Below are 17,222 nucleotides of genomic sequence, written 5' to 3' on the forward strand. Positions count from 1 at the left end.
TAACTTTATTCTTCTATACCGCCACAATCTTGCGACTTCTAGGTGGTTTACAATCAAAAGAGCTGGACATTCAGCTAATTACAATATGCAGATAGTCAGAGGAAATACAGAGTACAGAAACTTTAAGAAAGCGAAAAATAAAATATACAGTTTGCTAAGAAATTTCCGAGAGGACCTGTTTGAGAGAGGTCGCGAATTACAAAAAATACAGCAAATATTACAAAAAAATACATCAAATATTACAATATACAGTTTGTTAAGAATTTTCAGAGGGGATATTTTAGATGAAAGGTCCAGAAATTACAAAATACAGTTTGATTAGGATTTCAGAGGGGGCATATAGGGAAGACGAGAAAAGAAAAAAGAGTTCGGTGCAGATTCTGTTTAGGTGATATATTGTGGCCGTGCCCGTCCCCGAGTAGGTGGGAAACTCCGGCTCGGACCACAAGCAAGAATTTTAGGACGCCTTTTATATGGTGGTGAAAGGAAGACCCGGATACCGGATTCCTTGAAAAACAGTACCAGGTTTATTAGTGTCCCAAAGTACAAAGAAAAGAAAACAGAAGCAAAAAGAAAACATTCACATTGGTTTGTTAAAGTCCTTTGGGTGCATCCTGCACGCTATTATATCACAGTCCAGGTGAGTCTCAGGTGTTTTACTGAGGAGCTGGATTGCCCCTCCTTATCAAAAGGAAAAATACTATAAAATCAAAATATTATATCAGTTCAATGCCTTCCTCGGCTCGTATCCCCACTGGGATTTACTGATCTCTCTGGACCTCAACACCTTCTGGCTTTATAGCTGAGCACGGCTTGTGTCAGGCCTTTTCCCCTCTCAGCTCTCTTTATCTTCAGACACGTTTTTCTCACCTAATTAGCTCTGCCAGCAATGCTCTGGCTTCCGGGTGAAACAAAGAAACAATTGGAGAACGTTCTTCAGGAGATTAGCTGAGGACTTTCACATACTGTATCCCCCCAGGTCCATGTCCTCTTCACTTACATTATCACTCGGGACATTGCACATTTCCCATTCACCCTCATGGGAACTCTGGCTTAGCATTTCCTCATTTCTCCCAGGCTGTGCATCCCATCCCCCTTTCTGCAGGTCTGCCAAAATGTCTGCAGCCTTTCCCTGGGGATAATTTCCCAGCCCTTCTCTCTGGGGTTTAAGCTGCCAGTCACTGTACCTCCCAAGTGCTGTACCACCTTTCCTTAGGTGCTGGCTTCCTGCCATACGCTCATGCTGGGGCTTAGGCACCCTCCGTGACCTGGAATCTCCTTGAGTGGTTTGGCTTCTCTCATCAGAGTCAGCTATGTCCTCCTTCCTCCACCCCAACTGACTTTGCCTATAAGGCAAACTCCCGGGTCTGACTCCACCCCTCTCCAAATTGGTCTCAGGTTTCTCCCTGACTTGGGGAAAGGAGTGATAGGGGAAATTAGTGGTTTTCAGAGCCTTCCCTAACTGGCTCTTCAGCTGTGCTGGGACCTGCCTTGGCTTGCATTCTCTTGGCTGAGCCAGCTGTCCTGGCTCCATGCCGGGTTTTACAGAGCCCTGTGCTGCATTTTGGGGAGTTTTAGCAGTAGTTTTCACTGTGACAGGAGCTTCCCTGTCACAATATCTAGCGAATAAGGCAGTTTTTATGAGTTTTCTAAAAGCGTTGTAGGCTCCCTAGTTCCCAAAATCCCAACTGCTCTCCCATTTGCTTTCCTATCTTCCACACAGTGACATCTTGGTGCATATAAGTTCCATAGTCTGCTATTGAGATAGATGTGGGGAAGGCCACTGCTTGCCCTGGGATTGGTAGTATGGAATGTTGCTACTATTTGAGTTTCTACCTGGATTGGCCACCGTTGGAAGCAGGATATTGGGCTAGACGGTACATTGGTCTGACCCAATATGGCTATTATTTTCCTTGTCTATTGTAGTGAGCAAGAACAAATTACATACAAAGTGCATACAAATTACAAACTGTCTATAACTTGTGAAACATATTTTTTCATTACTGACATGTGAGAGAATCTTTGTACAAACTATTATACCTCCTACAGTTCTCTGTTAGCACAACATTTTTTAGGCTTTGCCAGAAAAAGTCTTTCGCATGTGGATTTCTGGGCCACTCTAGTATGGAACTCTTACATAGCTTCCTCCTCAACCGCAGGTACTGGGAATGCTGTAGGACCGGCTGTAGGAGAATGAGAACAATCACATCCATGTTCTCATCCATTAATCTCTGCAGCGCCAGATAGAAGGACGTTTTGAAGTTCCCACTTTTGACGTAGTTTTCCGTAAGGACAAATATTGTCTTCCTGCTTCGATGAATGCTTTCAGTAAGGTTGTCTATGATAGCTTTTCCTGGCTCCCAGTCTCGTTCGCCCAAACACAGGAAAACTTTATTTTCTTCCTTTTCCTCCAGATGAACTCTCAGTTCATTCATGATCCAGTCAGTGACAGCCACATCTCTGGTATCATAGGTTACAAACGCATCATAAAGACTCTCGGACATAGCCAGTGACTTATAACCTTTAAATTTTGCCATGCAAAAATGAAAAACATACCAAGCATCCCAATAAAACAAGTGCTTCATAACTGCTATTAATATAGTGCCAGTGATGGCAAGGAATGATAAGAAAAACAGCATAATAGCTAGAGTTTCCAATGCACAGGTGCTCAGATCTAATGATATGACAGTGGTTCCCTTTTTTTGTCGAGGAGATTCACAAATGACATCTGATGCCAGGCGCAGCAGGATAACATTGGTTTTGTATATCCAGTCTATGAATTTGTCAGTTTCACATGTGCATTCAAATGGATTTCCTTTCAATAACAAAGTTAAGTTCTTTTCATTCTCAGTTGAAAATATCCATTCATCTACGACCTGCAGCTGATTGTAACTTAGATCGAGATAAGAAAGGCTGCTGACTCCCTCAAGAAACGTGTCTGCAAGCACTGAAATCCTGTTTTTCTGTAGTAGAAGAGTTTCCAAGGACTGTGTATAGTTGCCTAACTTAATGGTTATAGCTGACAGACTGTTTTCGCTCAGGTCAAGCACCTTCAGGTTCTTAAACTGCTGACACTCAACCCACTGGAGATCAGCCAGTTTGTTGTTGTTCAAGTATAAGTGAGTAAGGTTTTGTGGAAATGCTTTCATAGGTATATCTTTAAGCTTATTGAGTGATATGTCAAGATGTTCCAGGTTCAGAAAGGCTGTAAAAATATGTAAATATCTTAGATCTCCATTTCCCCACATGATATCAAGACGGTTGCTTTTAAAGACTAATTCCTTTAGGGACATGCTGTGAACACATGCCTCTGTTAGGGTAGAAATCTCACTGTAGCTGAGATTTAGAACTTTGAGATTGGGAAGGTTTTCAATAAATGCCAGACGATGAGTAATGTCTCTGACTGCAAAATAGTGGACGTTGTAGCTGAGGTCTAGTACTTCAAGTCGTGGAAGCTCTTCAAAAGCAAAATTTGAAGCCAAATCTAGCTTATTGTATGAAAGATCCAAATACGATAGGTTTGGCAGGTTCACAAATTCTGTGCCATTTAACTGTTGCCCAATACCATTAAAAGACAAATTCAAACATGCTACGTCCTGAAAACCTGCAAATTGTTGAGGGTCAATAAAGAAGATGTTGTTTAGACTGAGATCTAATGTTTTGCCATATGAACTGCACTGGGGCTTAGTTAAAGGATTTGAAAAATTGTACTGGTAATCACTAGACATTACTGCCAAATATGGACCAATATAATTATCTACTGAACGGCGTTGAATTACAAGATGATTTTTGAATGATTCACCAGTTAATGACCTGTTGCCTCCTGTGTATGGAGTTATTCTGTTCTCAGACAAGCTAATTGTAGTTAGATTAGAGAAATGTTGAAATATAGTTAAGTCAATTTGTTTGATGAAGTTGACCCCAAAGTTTAGGACTTTTAGCTCAGGAAGATTTTTGAGTGGTTGCAGGTGCTCACTGTCAAGATTTTTGAACACATAACCTTTTATATGCAGCTGCTGGAGGGAGGTCAGTTTGGAGAAATTTTTAGAAAGATTAAGATATTGTGAATAAACTTGCCTTTCATAATTGAAAGATAAGTCAAGCACTTTTAAGGATGGTAGCTTGACCAGAAAATCTCCAGAGCTAATTTCCGCTTTCAGATTATTAAGTACAAGATTCAGCACCTCCAAGTCTCTTGTGTTTTCAAACCAAGTAGGCTCTATTCTGTTAAGTGATGTGCTGGCAAGGCTTAGTTTCTTTAAATTTTTCAAATTCCGGAAAGCATGAGGATCAATCTGAATAGCTGCATTTCCACTGCAAGGCTCACATGGATAAGCCGCATTAAAGCACCTTGGACAATTCCCACTCAAGTGAAGAACTTCTAAATTAGTCAGATTCTCAAAGGCATCTTTACTAATATTTGTTATCCTGTTATTGCTGAGATAAAGTACTTTCAAGGTTGAGGGCAGATTAGAAGGGACTTGGGTTAAGTTGTTAAATGAGAGTGCCAATACTTCCAAATTTTGTAAATCTGAAAAAGCGTCATTTTCTATGTTATAGGGGTTTCCACATGGATTGCTAAAGTAACAATTGTGACTCAAATAGAGTTTTTTTAATTGTGTGAGATTTGAGAAATGTATTTTTCTGATGGAGACAATCTTATTGTACTGTAAGCTCATCAAGGTTAAGTTTGATGGCATTCCAACTGGTATTTTGGAGAGAACGTTACCATCGATATGCAACTGACTAAGATTTGTCAGACTTGAGAAAGCTCTATCTGAAATGCTTGTCTCTGTTATACATTTGTTTGTATTTCCAATTATTGCTCTTGCGTTACATTTCCAGTTTAGATTTATTTTTGTAAGATTAATCCAGTTCAGGAAAGATGTGGCAGAGATGGTGCTAATATTGTTTTCTGAAAGGTTTAATTTGGTGGAATCTGCTCGATATTTAATTGGCAGAGGTATTGTGGTCAACTGGCGGGCGCTACAGTCAAATATTACAGAGGAGCCATTTTGTATCACATCACATGGCAAGGTCCTGTTACTCTGGGTCACAGCAAGGAACTCTGAAGGGTCACAGATCAGAAAAAGTAAACATATGCACCAATGGAATGATAGAGTCATGTTTGCCTAAAAAAAAAAAAGATCATGCCATTAATGAAATAGTACTGGAACCATATTATATACATCATCCTATCTTAACTGAGACCACGTGAAGGAAATAACTTGTTAATATAAAATTTTGTACCATATTAGTACTGTATAGTCCAGCAGCAAAGCCCAGAGAAAGGAGAAACTTAGCACACATTCACCCCTTCCCTCATACCTCTTTCATTTTCCCTGTGTGAGCAGCATTATGAACTTGCGGCCCGTGTTGGTGTCGCCTCCCTCCGACGTCTTTTCTGGGCCCTGCGCCTAGGAAGTAACATCAAAGGGATAGCCAACACAACTCGGGCAGCAGGTTTGTGATGTTCCTCACGCCTGGAAAATTAAAAAGGTGTGGGGAAAGGAAGTGGGGGCAGAGAAGAGGGCGGGGGATGGGTACCACGCACCCTCGCTACACCACTGGATACACCCACCTAGTTTCACTAAGCTAAAGGGGTGGAGAAAACCACATGCATAACAAAAATAGATAATGCAAACTATGCAAGTAGCTCGCCTTTGTAAATTTGCAGCAATGTGGGCTATTGACTGTTACCCCAGTGATATAAAGTTTATTGTTATGGCTAATTTCATTTATAACTCACCTCTTCCAAGGGGAGAGAGTACAAAAACACACTTAATCAATACAAAACATGCAAAAACAAATCATTGAAATAACATATCAAATAATCAAATATAACAATAACTCGTCACTAAGGTAACGGCACATAAAATAACTAGGATTCACTACATAAAAATACAGTAAATGCTAAATGTGAATTCTGTATTGGCAATTAAATGCAAAATTGCTACTACAATGAACAATACAAGAACCCAAAATAGGGAAAACTACAAATAAGCAAGAACAAAAAGTCTCCCCTGACCCAAAAACAGGATGAAGGGTAGAGGCAGCTGAACCAAAACAAACCGACCTACAACTAATAATGAATGTGAGTGAGAAACCCTCAGTCTCACAGCTTGCAGCGGGAACAAGTCCCTAGAGCACCAGCTGTCACAATCAAAACCCAGAAAGGGTACCGGTATTACTTGTGAAACATCCCTGGGTTTCCCACCTGAATTTAATTAGTGCACAAATGTGCTAAAAGTGAAAAGTGAAGTAAAGAAATGAATGAAAAAAATCACTCAAATGCAGTGAATTGGTTCAACTGTCTCTTTCCCCCGTCCGGGGGTCAAGTGGCGTCCAAAATCAACTGGGCTGGCTCAAACATGAACAAAATAAAAAAGAACAAGAGTACTTAGCTTCTCCAAAAAGGTCCGGAGGGCAGAATGACCAGCTTGAAGTAAACCCGTCCCAAGTAATTTAGGCCCTTATTTTAGAAACCTATCCAGATGTAAATACTGTAGTTCCATTTATATGTGTATTTGGGTATACTTGCAAATGCCAATTTTAGAAAGTTATTATCTTATGGAAATCCATATCCTGAAGAGGTTTTAAAAGGGTGAAGTTTGGGCACGGTTTGCCTGTGGCTTGATGAGGACTGAAATCTATTACAATGGGCAAAGATCCATGAAATCTATTACATGTATGGGGAAAATCCATGACAGGCTTTCCAGCAGCTCAAAGGTTTTAAAACATGCTCCTTACAGCAAGGCTTTACACCAGGGATTAAGGGAGTCACTTACCTTAATCTTCCATTGTTTATGTCCACCTTTAAAAGCATCATTTATATTGTAAAATGAAATATGACTATGGATGTTTCGTTGTAATAGAGGATCATTTGAGATATTTTTCTGCATTACAAAAATTTTACATCATATTGTATATTTATTACGTATGTAAGGGTGTAATCTGCCTTGTTAAAGGTGGACTATAAATAATAAACTATTAACTATTAAAAGGAAAAAAAAACAACCTGTGGAGTCGATGTTATTGGCTAAAAAGTTAAAAGTTTATTAATACATATGATGAAGTCCCAATGATGGTGCTAAAATCCAATGCAAGCACAAATGATGCAAGTGATGAGGAGACAGCAACCAAAGCCAATGTGGAGTGTAGACCTATGTAGGGTGGACCTGACATGGTCCACCTTCCTCAAGGGTCCTATAAAAAAATGTATGTATGCATGAACAATGAGAGAGTGGAAAGAAAATGTCCAAAAGATGTGTGTCTGTAAAGAATGATAAATGATGGATGTGTCATGTAAAGAAACATGATCGTGTTTCATTTTACGTCTCACCACTTACATTGTTTGTACAAGCACTGGAATTTAGCCCCATCATTGGGACTTCATCACATGTATTAATAAACTTTTTAACTTTTAACCAAGAACATCGACTCCACAGTTTTCAGGGTTTTTTTTTCCTTTTTACCTGTGGAATTGTTGGGTGCTCCTTCGTTGCACCTTTAAAAGGAAACATTAATACTTAATTGGCGACACTTATGCATGTAGATTTGTAAAATGGGGACACTACGGCCCTGATTCTACAAAGTGCGTCCCGATTTTAGGCAGCTGTAGGCGTCCTACAGCTGTCTAATCAGCCAATCGGGATGCAAGTTTAAAAAAAAAATGCTCCCCAGGCAGGCCGCCTATATTGAAGGCGCCTCCGGGAGCCTAGGGAGGCCCGCAAGATGCTTAAGCTCGCCTAAGGGCCTTAGGCGAACCTAGGCGGCCCTACGTGTCTCCATAGTAGAGGAAGAGACGCTTAAAATGTAGGCCAGCAAAATGCTGGTCTACATTGTAAGTAGACGCGGCCGCTATACTTATCACGGCAAGAGATCTCCCTGCTGCAATAAGTATAGCGGCCGCGGCCGCCTGTCCCATCACTGGCAGGAGGATGCCCAACTCCTCCTGCCGGAACCCTGGACCCGGACCCCCCCCCCCCCAAACTGGTAATCGCCGGCAGGAGGATGCCCAACTCATCCTGCCGTAACCCCCCGGACCCTCCCTCCCCCCCAAACTGGTAATTGCCGGCAGGAGGAAGCCCAACTCCTCCTGCCGGAACCCCCCGGAACCCCTCCGGATCCCCCATGCTAACGACGACCCCCCCCCAGCTAATCTCCCTCCCCCAACTAACCTTTAAATGTTGGTCGGCTGGACGGGTCTTGCTGCCGTCTAGCCGATAGGCCCACCTCGTGGAAATGAGACAGGCCCGCCCCTTCCCGGCCCATCCCCGCTAAATCTAAGGCCTATTTGGCCCAGGCTCTAGAAGCCTGGACCAATCAGGCCTTAGGCATTGCGGGTCCGCCCATCCCCACTAATCCTAAGGCCTGATTGGCCCAGGTGCCTAGCCAATCAGGCCTTAGGATTAGTGGGGATGGGCGGACCCGCTATGCCTAAGGCCTGATTGGTCCAGGCTTCTAGATCCTGGGCCAATCAAGCCTTAGATTTAGCGGGGATGGGCCAGGAAGGGGCGGGCCTGTCTCATTTCCACGAGGCGGGCCTGTCGGCTGGACGGCAGCAAGACCCGTCCAGCCGACTAACATTTAAAGGTTAGTTGGGGGAGGGAGGTTAGTTGGGGGGGTCGTCGTTAGCATGGGGAGTCCGGAGGGGGTCCGGGGGGTTCCGGCAGGAGGAGTTGGGCATCCTCCTGCCAGCGATTGCCAGTTTGGGGGGGGTCCAGGGGGGTTCCAGCAGGGGGGAGAGGGGGGTCCTGGTGGTTCTGACAGGAGGAGTTGGGCATCCTCCTGCCGGCGATTACCAGTTTGGGGGGGAGGGGGGGTCCGGGGGGTTCCGGCAGGAGGAGTTGGGCATCCTCCTGCCTGCGATTACCAGTTTGGGGGGAGGGGGGGTCCAGGGTTCCGACAGGAGGAGTTGGGCTTCCTCCTGCCGGCGATTGGACAGGCGGCCGCTATATATATCCCTTGCCGCGATAAGTGTAACTGCCGTGTCTAATCTAACCCGATTCTCTAACCAGCATCTGTAACATGGATGCCGGTTACAGAATCAGGGTTTTGTGTAGGCCCGATTCTGTATAGGACACCTCTCCCGGGCGTCCTATACAGAATTTGGGCCTACATGTGGAAGAGGTGCCACTTCCACAAACAAGTGCCTTCACCTCCACATGGAAGCTGCAGACTTCATGTTCATTTTTTTCGTAGAGGGAAGGGGAAAGAAGGTGCCATGCCTTGAAGCAAAGCAAATCCAACAAGAAGAGGCACTGGAGATGTCAAATCCAACTAAATGGTCAGAAATCCTTAATTTGAAGTTTGTATCAAATTTAAAACAAGCAAAGTTCCAAAAGGGTCTTTGTCTTTGGAACTTTGCTTGTTTTAAACTTTGATACAAACTGCAAATAAAGGATTTCTGACCATTCGGTTGGATTTGACATCTCCAGTGCCTCTTTTTGTTGGAGTTCATTTTTTTCAACAAGTATATTTATAAGATGGCTACTCATATGTGCCATCAAATACAAAGTGCCCTCCTGCAGATATTTTTCAAAAAGCTCTGTGTCAGCAGATCCTTTTCTCAAATACCAATGGAACTGATCGCATCCCGGATCTGGATCTCTCAATTCCAATCTGTACATTCTGTATAAAATGTGACTTATCTATGACAACTAAAGTGAAGGAATGCTTTTTGGCCTGAGTTGTGTTTCCTCATGTATACAAGCATGGGGGAAGCCACTGCTTGCTTTGGATCGGTAGCATGGAATGTTGCTACCAGGTACTAGGTACCTAGAATCGGTAGCATGGAATGTTGGCCAGGTACTAGGGACCTAGATTGGCTACCATGAAAACAGGCTACTGGGCTTGATGGACCATTGGTCTGACCCAGTAAGGCTGTTCTTATGTTCTCTTTGTCCTCAGTGTGGTCAAAGCAAAATAACAAATCCTGATGACTATAGTAACTCAAAGAACAAGCAGCATATTTTTACCTGCAAAACAAAGCTTAATATTTAAAAATATGATGTCCAATTATCCTTTTTCTTAAAAATAGAATGTTGTAGGGTGATCAGGATTGTACAGTTTAATTATATCTCAAAATCTTGATGGGGAAAGCTGATGCCCTAGGCACCTGAAAATTAATTGGCTGACATTTTGCCTAGGGCATCAGCCCTGCCTATTCCCTATCACCCATCACCTCTTCCACTCTTTCAGCTGTCCCTCTCCTCCAATGTCTCCTTTCCTTCATTTTGTCATTGTAACATAGCATATGATGGCAGATAAAGACCTGACAAACCATACACTCTCTATAAATGATTTAATTTAAATTGTTCTTTTTCTTAGATATTTCTGGTCCAGAAACCTAGAACTTTGCCCAGTACTATGCTTAGATTCCATCTACTGTCCGTCAACTAATTTATAATCCAGTTCACCACTTTGTGTCCAAAACTTCAGCTCATCAAGTTTATTCAAGAACTTCCTATGAAATTTCAGTAAATTACATCTAGCATATGTCCTTGATCCAATTCTCTGGTCCCCCAATCAAAAAATTCATGCAGATTCGTAAAATCATGTTGCCTTGGATCCTGTAACCTATTAGATTATGGGAATTTCACTGTCCTTTCTTTCAGCAATGCTTCCATTATTTTTCCAATAACCGAAGTGAGGCTTACTGGCCTGTAGTTTCCCGCTTCAGCTCTGCGACCACTTTTGTGATTGGCACCACATCTGCTCTCCTTCAATCCCCAAACCTGTAGTTTCGCAATTCCATTTTTCATCTTCCTCCTTTTACTAATATATCTGAAAAAAAATTTTGTCTCCCTTTTTTTACATTTTTAGCCATTTGCTCTTCCGCTTGCGCATTTGCCAGGCGTATCTCTCTCTTGGCTGTTTTCAGTTTCATCTGGTAGTCCTTTCTGTACATCTCATGATTTTTTTTTATATTTCACAAATTCCAACTCTTTTGCCTTTATTTTCTCCGCCACTAGTTTGGAGAACCATATCAGTTTCCTTTTTTCTCTTGTTTTTAATAATTTTCTTCACATAAAAGGCAGTACTCATTTTTATTGCTCCTTTCAGCTTAGACCACTGTTTTCCACTTCTCTCGTGTCCTCCAATCCTAACAGCTCTTCCTTCAGGTACCCTTCCATTTTATTGAAGTCTATGGGCTCCTTTTACGAAGGTGTGCTAGGGCCTTAACGCGCAGAATAGCGCAACATGCGCTAATCCAGTGTGTGCAATAAAACTGCTAGCACACCTTCATAAAAAGAGCCCTATATGTTTGAAATCTAGGACTTTGGGCTCCTTTTACAAAGGTGCGCTAGCGTTTTTAGCACACGCAGGAAATTACTGCACGCTACACATCTAGAACTAATGCCAGGTCAATGCCGGCATTAAGGTCTAGCGCGCACGGCAATGTAGTGCGTGCTATTCCTCGCGATAAAATCCTAGTGCACCTTAGTAAAAGGAGGCCTTTGAGTTTTATGTGGCCTCCCTCCACTCGAATATTAGAGATACTCTACCCATTTGTGAGTACCAGATCCAATATCATTTTTCCCTCGTGGGTTCTGTCCCATTTGTCCAAATGGAGCCTCTTGAAAAGCAACCACAATTTCTCTACTTCTTTCCAATTCCGTTGATGGAACTTTCCAGTCATCATCCTGCAGATTGAAATCGCAAAACAGCAGCACCTCCTCTTTCCTTCCAAACCTTTGGATACCTGCAATCAGATCTTTGTCAATTTGCTGCGTTTGAGTCTGAGGTCTGTACAGGTCTCTTCAAATCCTTCAGCTCGCCCTCAAGTTCCCCTCCTTTCTAGCTTTAACATTCCCTCCCACTCTTTTTTGTTTCCTGCGTGAAGCTCATCAGCAGAAATATATAATTTTCGTTTACAGACATTAGATAGCTCAAAGTCTAATAGATGGTGGCATTGTCTTCTTGAAGCTGGGACTTTGGATCATTTACTATACTATTGTCCCTTGATACTTAAATTTTGGAGATCTATTTGGGATCAAGTGAACAATATATTAGAAAATCCAGTGGCACTGACGTACGATACCATCCTATTTGGTACGTTAATGAGGGCTAAAAGCCAAATATCTGCCCGAAATAATAAACTTCTCTTTATAATGACAGGGGTTGCCATACAACTCATTTTGAGGAATGGGAAGAACTGGGATAGATTAAATTACACTTTCTGGTAGGAATTTCTCTGTTATACTTTTAAAATGGAACGTTCAATGGCTGTACAACAGGGACGGTATAAGAAATTTATGGATGTTTGGGAACCGTTGACTAAGTTCTGTAAGGAATGATAACTGATTTTATTTTACTGACACTTAAGCATACACATCCAGGGTAGGTGTGTGTGTGTGTTGGGGGGGGGGGGGGGTTTGCATTGGAATTTCATTCGGGGAATATATGGAGGGTTTCCTGTAGGTATGTACTTTTTCTGATTATTTGGTGGAGGGGGGAAATAGTTGTACATTAATGTCTATAAATTTAATGTGCATTTCGTGTAAACTTAAGTGTATTGAAATTGTTTGTTTGTACTATGGTAGTTTGGAAATTTAATAAAGATTTACAAAAAAAAAAGAAATATATAATTTTAATTGCCCTTCTCTGAACCTTTTCTAATTCCGCTATATCTATATCTGTGTATCTTAATAAAATACTTGCGTAAATCACAGCTGTTAATGTCTGCCCTGTATTAATTAACTCCCCCTTTCACGAAGCCACATTAGGAATTCTATGAGCAACAGAGATTTTACTGCTGTGGTTGGCGATTAAAAAAGCCTAATGCGGCTTCATAAAAGGGGGAGGGGTAAGATATTTTATCATTTATGTACACACTTTAAAACTCCCAAACTGTCCCCCATATAAGGGGTTTCAAAGTCCCTCCTTGAGGGCCGCAATCCAGTCGGGTTTTCAGGATTTCCCCAATGAATATGCACGAGATCTATTAGCATACAATGAAAGCAGTACATGCAAATAGATCTCGTGCATATTCATTGGGGAAATCCTGAAAACCCGACTGGATTGCGGCCCTCGAGGAGGGACTCTGACACCCTTGCCCTATAACACCTGCTGGCAAAATATGCATTGTCATTTCATCATGTATACTTTGGAATTTAAATGACTTTCTAAAATTGACCATTGACTGTTGAATTCTATCCACTATAGTTTATAGTTTTTTAAATTTATAGTCCACCTTTAAAAAGATTGAGACTAGAGAGTCATTTCACATCAGCCACCGTATGAGTTTCCAAGAATGAAAACTGGATCCATTTTGCTATTGTTATGGTTTTGCTGTGCTTAGCTGATAAGAAAACTGAAAGAAAGGAACAGGATAGGTTGTACAAAGACAGCATTATTGACAGTACATTTTAAGGTATTAACATGTTCCCTTTTATTACCTACAAACTTCAGGGGAATTCACCAAGTAGAAAGTGTGATATAAGCTCATGGGAAATGAAATAATTCCTTGTTGTCTAGAAAGCTTGCCAAATCTTCTTTATGGTGTTTCTCATGTTTCCTCAGGAAGTGCCTCTTTGGTTTCTGCATCAAAAAGAATTATTTCTAAGTTTCTCCATTCATAATGCCAGAACCTTTACATGTGATCCACAAAAATGCATAAAAAGAAAATACATGCTCAGTCACTTTTCATTAGCATACAAAGTAGACTTACTGAGTGTGTCTCAGAGGCAGTTCAAGATAGATCACTGCATTGCCCTAAAAGCAAGATTCCTTATAGCACTCATTTCATTATGCATTACAGTTAATTACTATGCATGTTATACACTTTTCCTCTCTGTTAGTCTATAAATCGTACACCCAAATTTATGCTTTTTTTTTAAGTCAGGGTTTATTTATTGAAAATTTTCACAAAACATGGGAAAACAATTGCATGGAGCAACATACCATGCGAGTCAAGAAAATACAACTGAATACTTGCTGTTACAAAAACAGTAAACAGGTCCACATGTTACAACTATAATAAACACAGATGAGAAGAACTCGCATGAAGGTAAAACAAGCTATGGAAAGGAGGGAAAGAAAAATAAAAGGAAAGAGAAGAAAGAAAAGAGAAGAAAAAGAAAGTAAAAGAAAAGGAGAGACTAAGGATCGGAGCCTTGCAAATAGAGCGTAAGAGGGTTCCAGTTGTCAAGAAAGTGGGTTAGTCTATTATTTTTCTTGGCCAAGTACATCTCATATCTATATGTCAAACATACAAGATTCCACCATTGGGTCGAGGACACTCTAGAAAGATCTTTCCAGGAACTAAGAAGAAGTTTCAGGGCTAGAGAAATAAGAATATCAAAAAGATATGTAGCATCATTTGGTAAGTTGAAAGGAAGAGCAGATGATTTAAGCAATAACATCTGGTATGAGAGGGACACATCTATATGGAAAAGAGAGCAGATAGTCTTCCATATGGAAGACCAGAAAGTTTGTATAGAGGGACAGAGGAATAGTAGGTGTTTAAGGGAACCAGGAGCGGTATTACACGTCCAACAAGCTTCAGAGAATTTGGGATTAATTCGATGCGATTTAATCGGGGTCCATTGAGCTCTGTGGCATAGGAAAAAGAGACTTTGCGTAATTGAGGCAGATCTAGAGGAGTGGAAAACAGAGTTTATATAGGAGGTCCAAGCCTGGTCTGAGATTGGGCAACCAATATCTTCCTCCCAAGATTTTTTCACTGAGGGAGGGAGTGGGTAGTGTACTTCTTTAAGAAGTTTATAATATTTGGAAGCCGAATGGCCCAAAGTTCGAAATTGGTTGGAAATTGTGAATAGTGTGGGTAAGGAAGTGCTATCACTCAGATCAAGATTGGATTTGCGTAGTACGGAACGTAGCTGTAACCATTGATAGAAATGAGAGTCAGGCAGGTCATATTTACATTGTAGCTCATGGAAGTTGAGCCAGGAGCCATCTGAATGACGTAGAGCGGCAACATCCCAAATGTGATAGGTGAACCAAGAGGACCAGGCAAATTGCCGTTTCCCAATCAAGAATAAGTAATTCCTCCAGAGAGGACAAAGAGTGGATCTATTCCAAGGACGCTCCAAGATACGGTCCAAGTCTTGAAGAGTCTGAAAAGAAGCGAGAAGTATAGGATTGCGAGATTTAGTCTGGAGGTGAGTAGAGCCTACAAGTCTAAGGAGGGGGATAGGATGTAGAAGAGTCATTTCGAGCCTTAGCCAATTAGGGAGAGGAGAGATATCAGATGAATGGAGCCATTCAGATCCCTGTCTCAAGAGAAAGGCTTTGTGATAGAGGAGAAGATCTGGGAAATTTACTCCCCCTAAGGATTTTAGAGATTTCAATTTATGTTTTGATATTCTATGGGGTTTGTTATTCCATAGGAAATCGAAAAGGAGTTTTTCTATCTGTTTTTAAAAGGAGGGAGGAAAAAGAAGAGGGAACATGGTAAACATATAGGTAATTTTCGGGACCACCATCATTTTTAGAGTGTCAAGTCTGCCCCACCAAGAAAGGTGGAGGGGAGACCAAGTAGACAGAGCATTTTGTACGATGGTGACAGTTTTAGTCATGATAAGATTAGAGGTAATCCTCAGATCTCTATCAAAGGGTACTCCTAAATATTTCATGCCTGTAGTGATCCATGTAAATGGGTAAGAGGAAAGAGTAAAAGGAGAGCAAGTATCATTAACAGGCATAAGCTCAGTCTTATCCCAGTTGACCTTATATCCAGACATTGGAGAGAAACGGGAGATAAGATCTATGAGGGAGGCTAAAGACTATTCAGGATCAGAAAGATATAGAAGGATATCATCCGCATAGACAGATAATTTAAATTCAAGATCAGAAAAAGTGATGCCCTTAATGGAGGAAGATAGTCTAATGTGATCAAGGAGAGGCTCAAGGGCTAAGTTAAACAATAAAGGAGACAGGGGGCACCCTTGGCGAGTCCCCCTGTGTAGAGTGAAGGATTCTGAAAAAGCATCATTGACCATAATTTTAGCAGTAGGAGCATTATACAGCAAGGAAACCATGTGAGTAAATTCAACAGGGAAACCAAAATGTCGAAGTACACAAAACAAATAATTCCACTCGACCCTGTCAAAGGCTTTCTCAGCGTCAAGAGAAGCTATTAAGAGAGGTTGATCCCTTGATAGGGAGGAGTGGATAATATGACATAACAATCTAGTGTTGTCAGCTCCAAAGCGACCTTTCAGAAAGCCAACTTGATCTCTATGAATGAGAGAAGACATAACATGTTCTAATCTATGAACTAAGATTTTTGCAAAAATTTTATAGTCCAGGTTCAATAGAGAAATTGGTCTGTAGTTTTTAACAAGTTGAATGTCTCTGTTAGGTTTTGGCAAGACAATGATGTTAGCTTCATGAAAGTGGGAGAGGCAATCAGGAGAAGCAACAACAGTGCGGTAGTAAGATAACAAATGTGGGGTCAATAAGGTTGAGAAGGTCTTAAAGAATTCTGATGGAAGGCCGTCAGGGCCTGGTGATTTAGAAGATGCCATGGAGGAGATGGCTCTGTATATTTCATCTGGAGAAATAGGTTGCTGTAAAGAATGTTGCTGGGATGAGTTGATGGATGGAAGTTGAGCTGATTGGAGGAAGTCCGAGATGATGTTGTCTGGGCAGGAAGATTCAGAGGTGTAGAGAGATGCATAAAAGGAATGGAAGTCTTTAAGGATGTCTTGTGTCGAAGTATGGATGAGTCCAGAGGATGATTTGATATGGGATATCCTGTGTTTGGTTCTTTTCCCTTTGAGATAAGAGGCAAGGAGGCGGCCAGCTTTATTGGAGTCAGCATAATACGTGGCAGATTGCCGAAACATGGAGACCAAGGCAAAGGAGCTGAATATCGCATTATATTGGAACTTGAGATGTTGTAAAGATTTTAAAAAAGTGGTATCGAATTTACAGTAGAGTTGAGATTCCAAGTTGTGGATTTCCTGTTCCAGGCGGAGTAAATCCGCCTTCTTAGACTTGAGACGATATGCCGTATAACTGATACATTCGCCACGTAACCAGACTTTATAAGATTCCCATAGGATAGCATAGTTCGATACGGAAGATTCATTCTCAGAGAAGAAAGCAGTGGATTCAGTAGTGATGTGAGATAGAAAATGTTCATCACTGAGAAGTAAATTATTCATTCTCCAAGTGCGAGGCAACTTGGTGTGGTTCCAAAGGAGGGAACAGGAGATGGCCGCATGGTCGGAGATAGAGATATCATGTAT

The 17,222-nt window shown here is 41.5% G+C and overlaps 1 protein-coding gene across 1 annotated transcript in view; it reads right to left on the bottom strand.

Annotated features, from left to right (window-relative positions):
• Positions 1-1,564: 1,564 nt before the first annotated feature.
• TLR8 (toll like receptor 8) overlaps positions 1,565-17,222 on the bottom strand; it is a 28,844-nt gene continuing 13,186 nt past the window's right edge. Inside the window, exons 2-3 of the mRNA XM_033947461.1 lie at positions 13,404-13,545; positions 1,565-5,132 (exon numbers count right to left, since the gene is read on the bottom strand). Coding sequence (XP_033803352.1) covers positions 2,001-5,126 — 3,126 coding nt within the window. The 5' untranslated portion in view covers positions 5,127-5,132; positions 13,404-13,545 and the 3' untranslated portion in view covers positions 1,565-2,000. The remainder of the gene's footprint in view (positions 5,133-13,403; positions 13,546-17,222) is intronic.

The sequence above is a fragment of the Geotrypetes seraphini genome, chromosome 6 (assembly GCF_902459505.1).
Source record: "Geotrypetes seraphini chromosome 6, aGeoSer1.1, whole genome shotgun sequence".
NCBI lineage: Eukaryota > Metazoa > Chordata > Amphibia > Gymnophiona > Dermophiidae > Geotrypetes > Geotrypetes seraphini.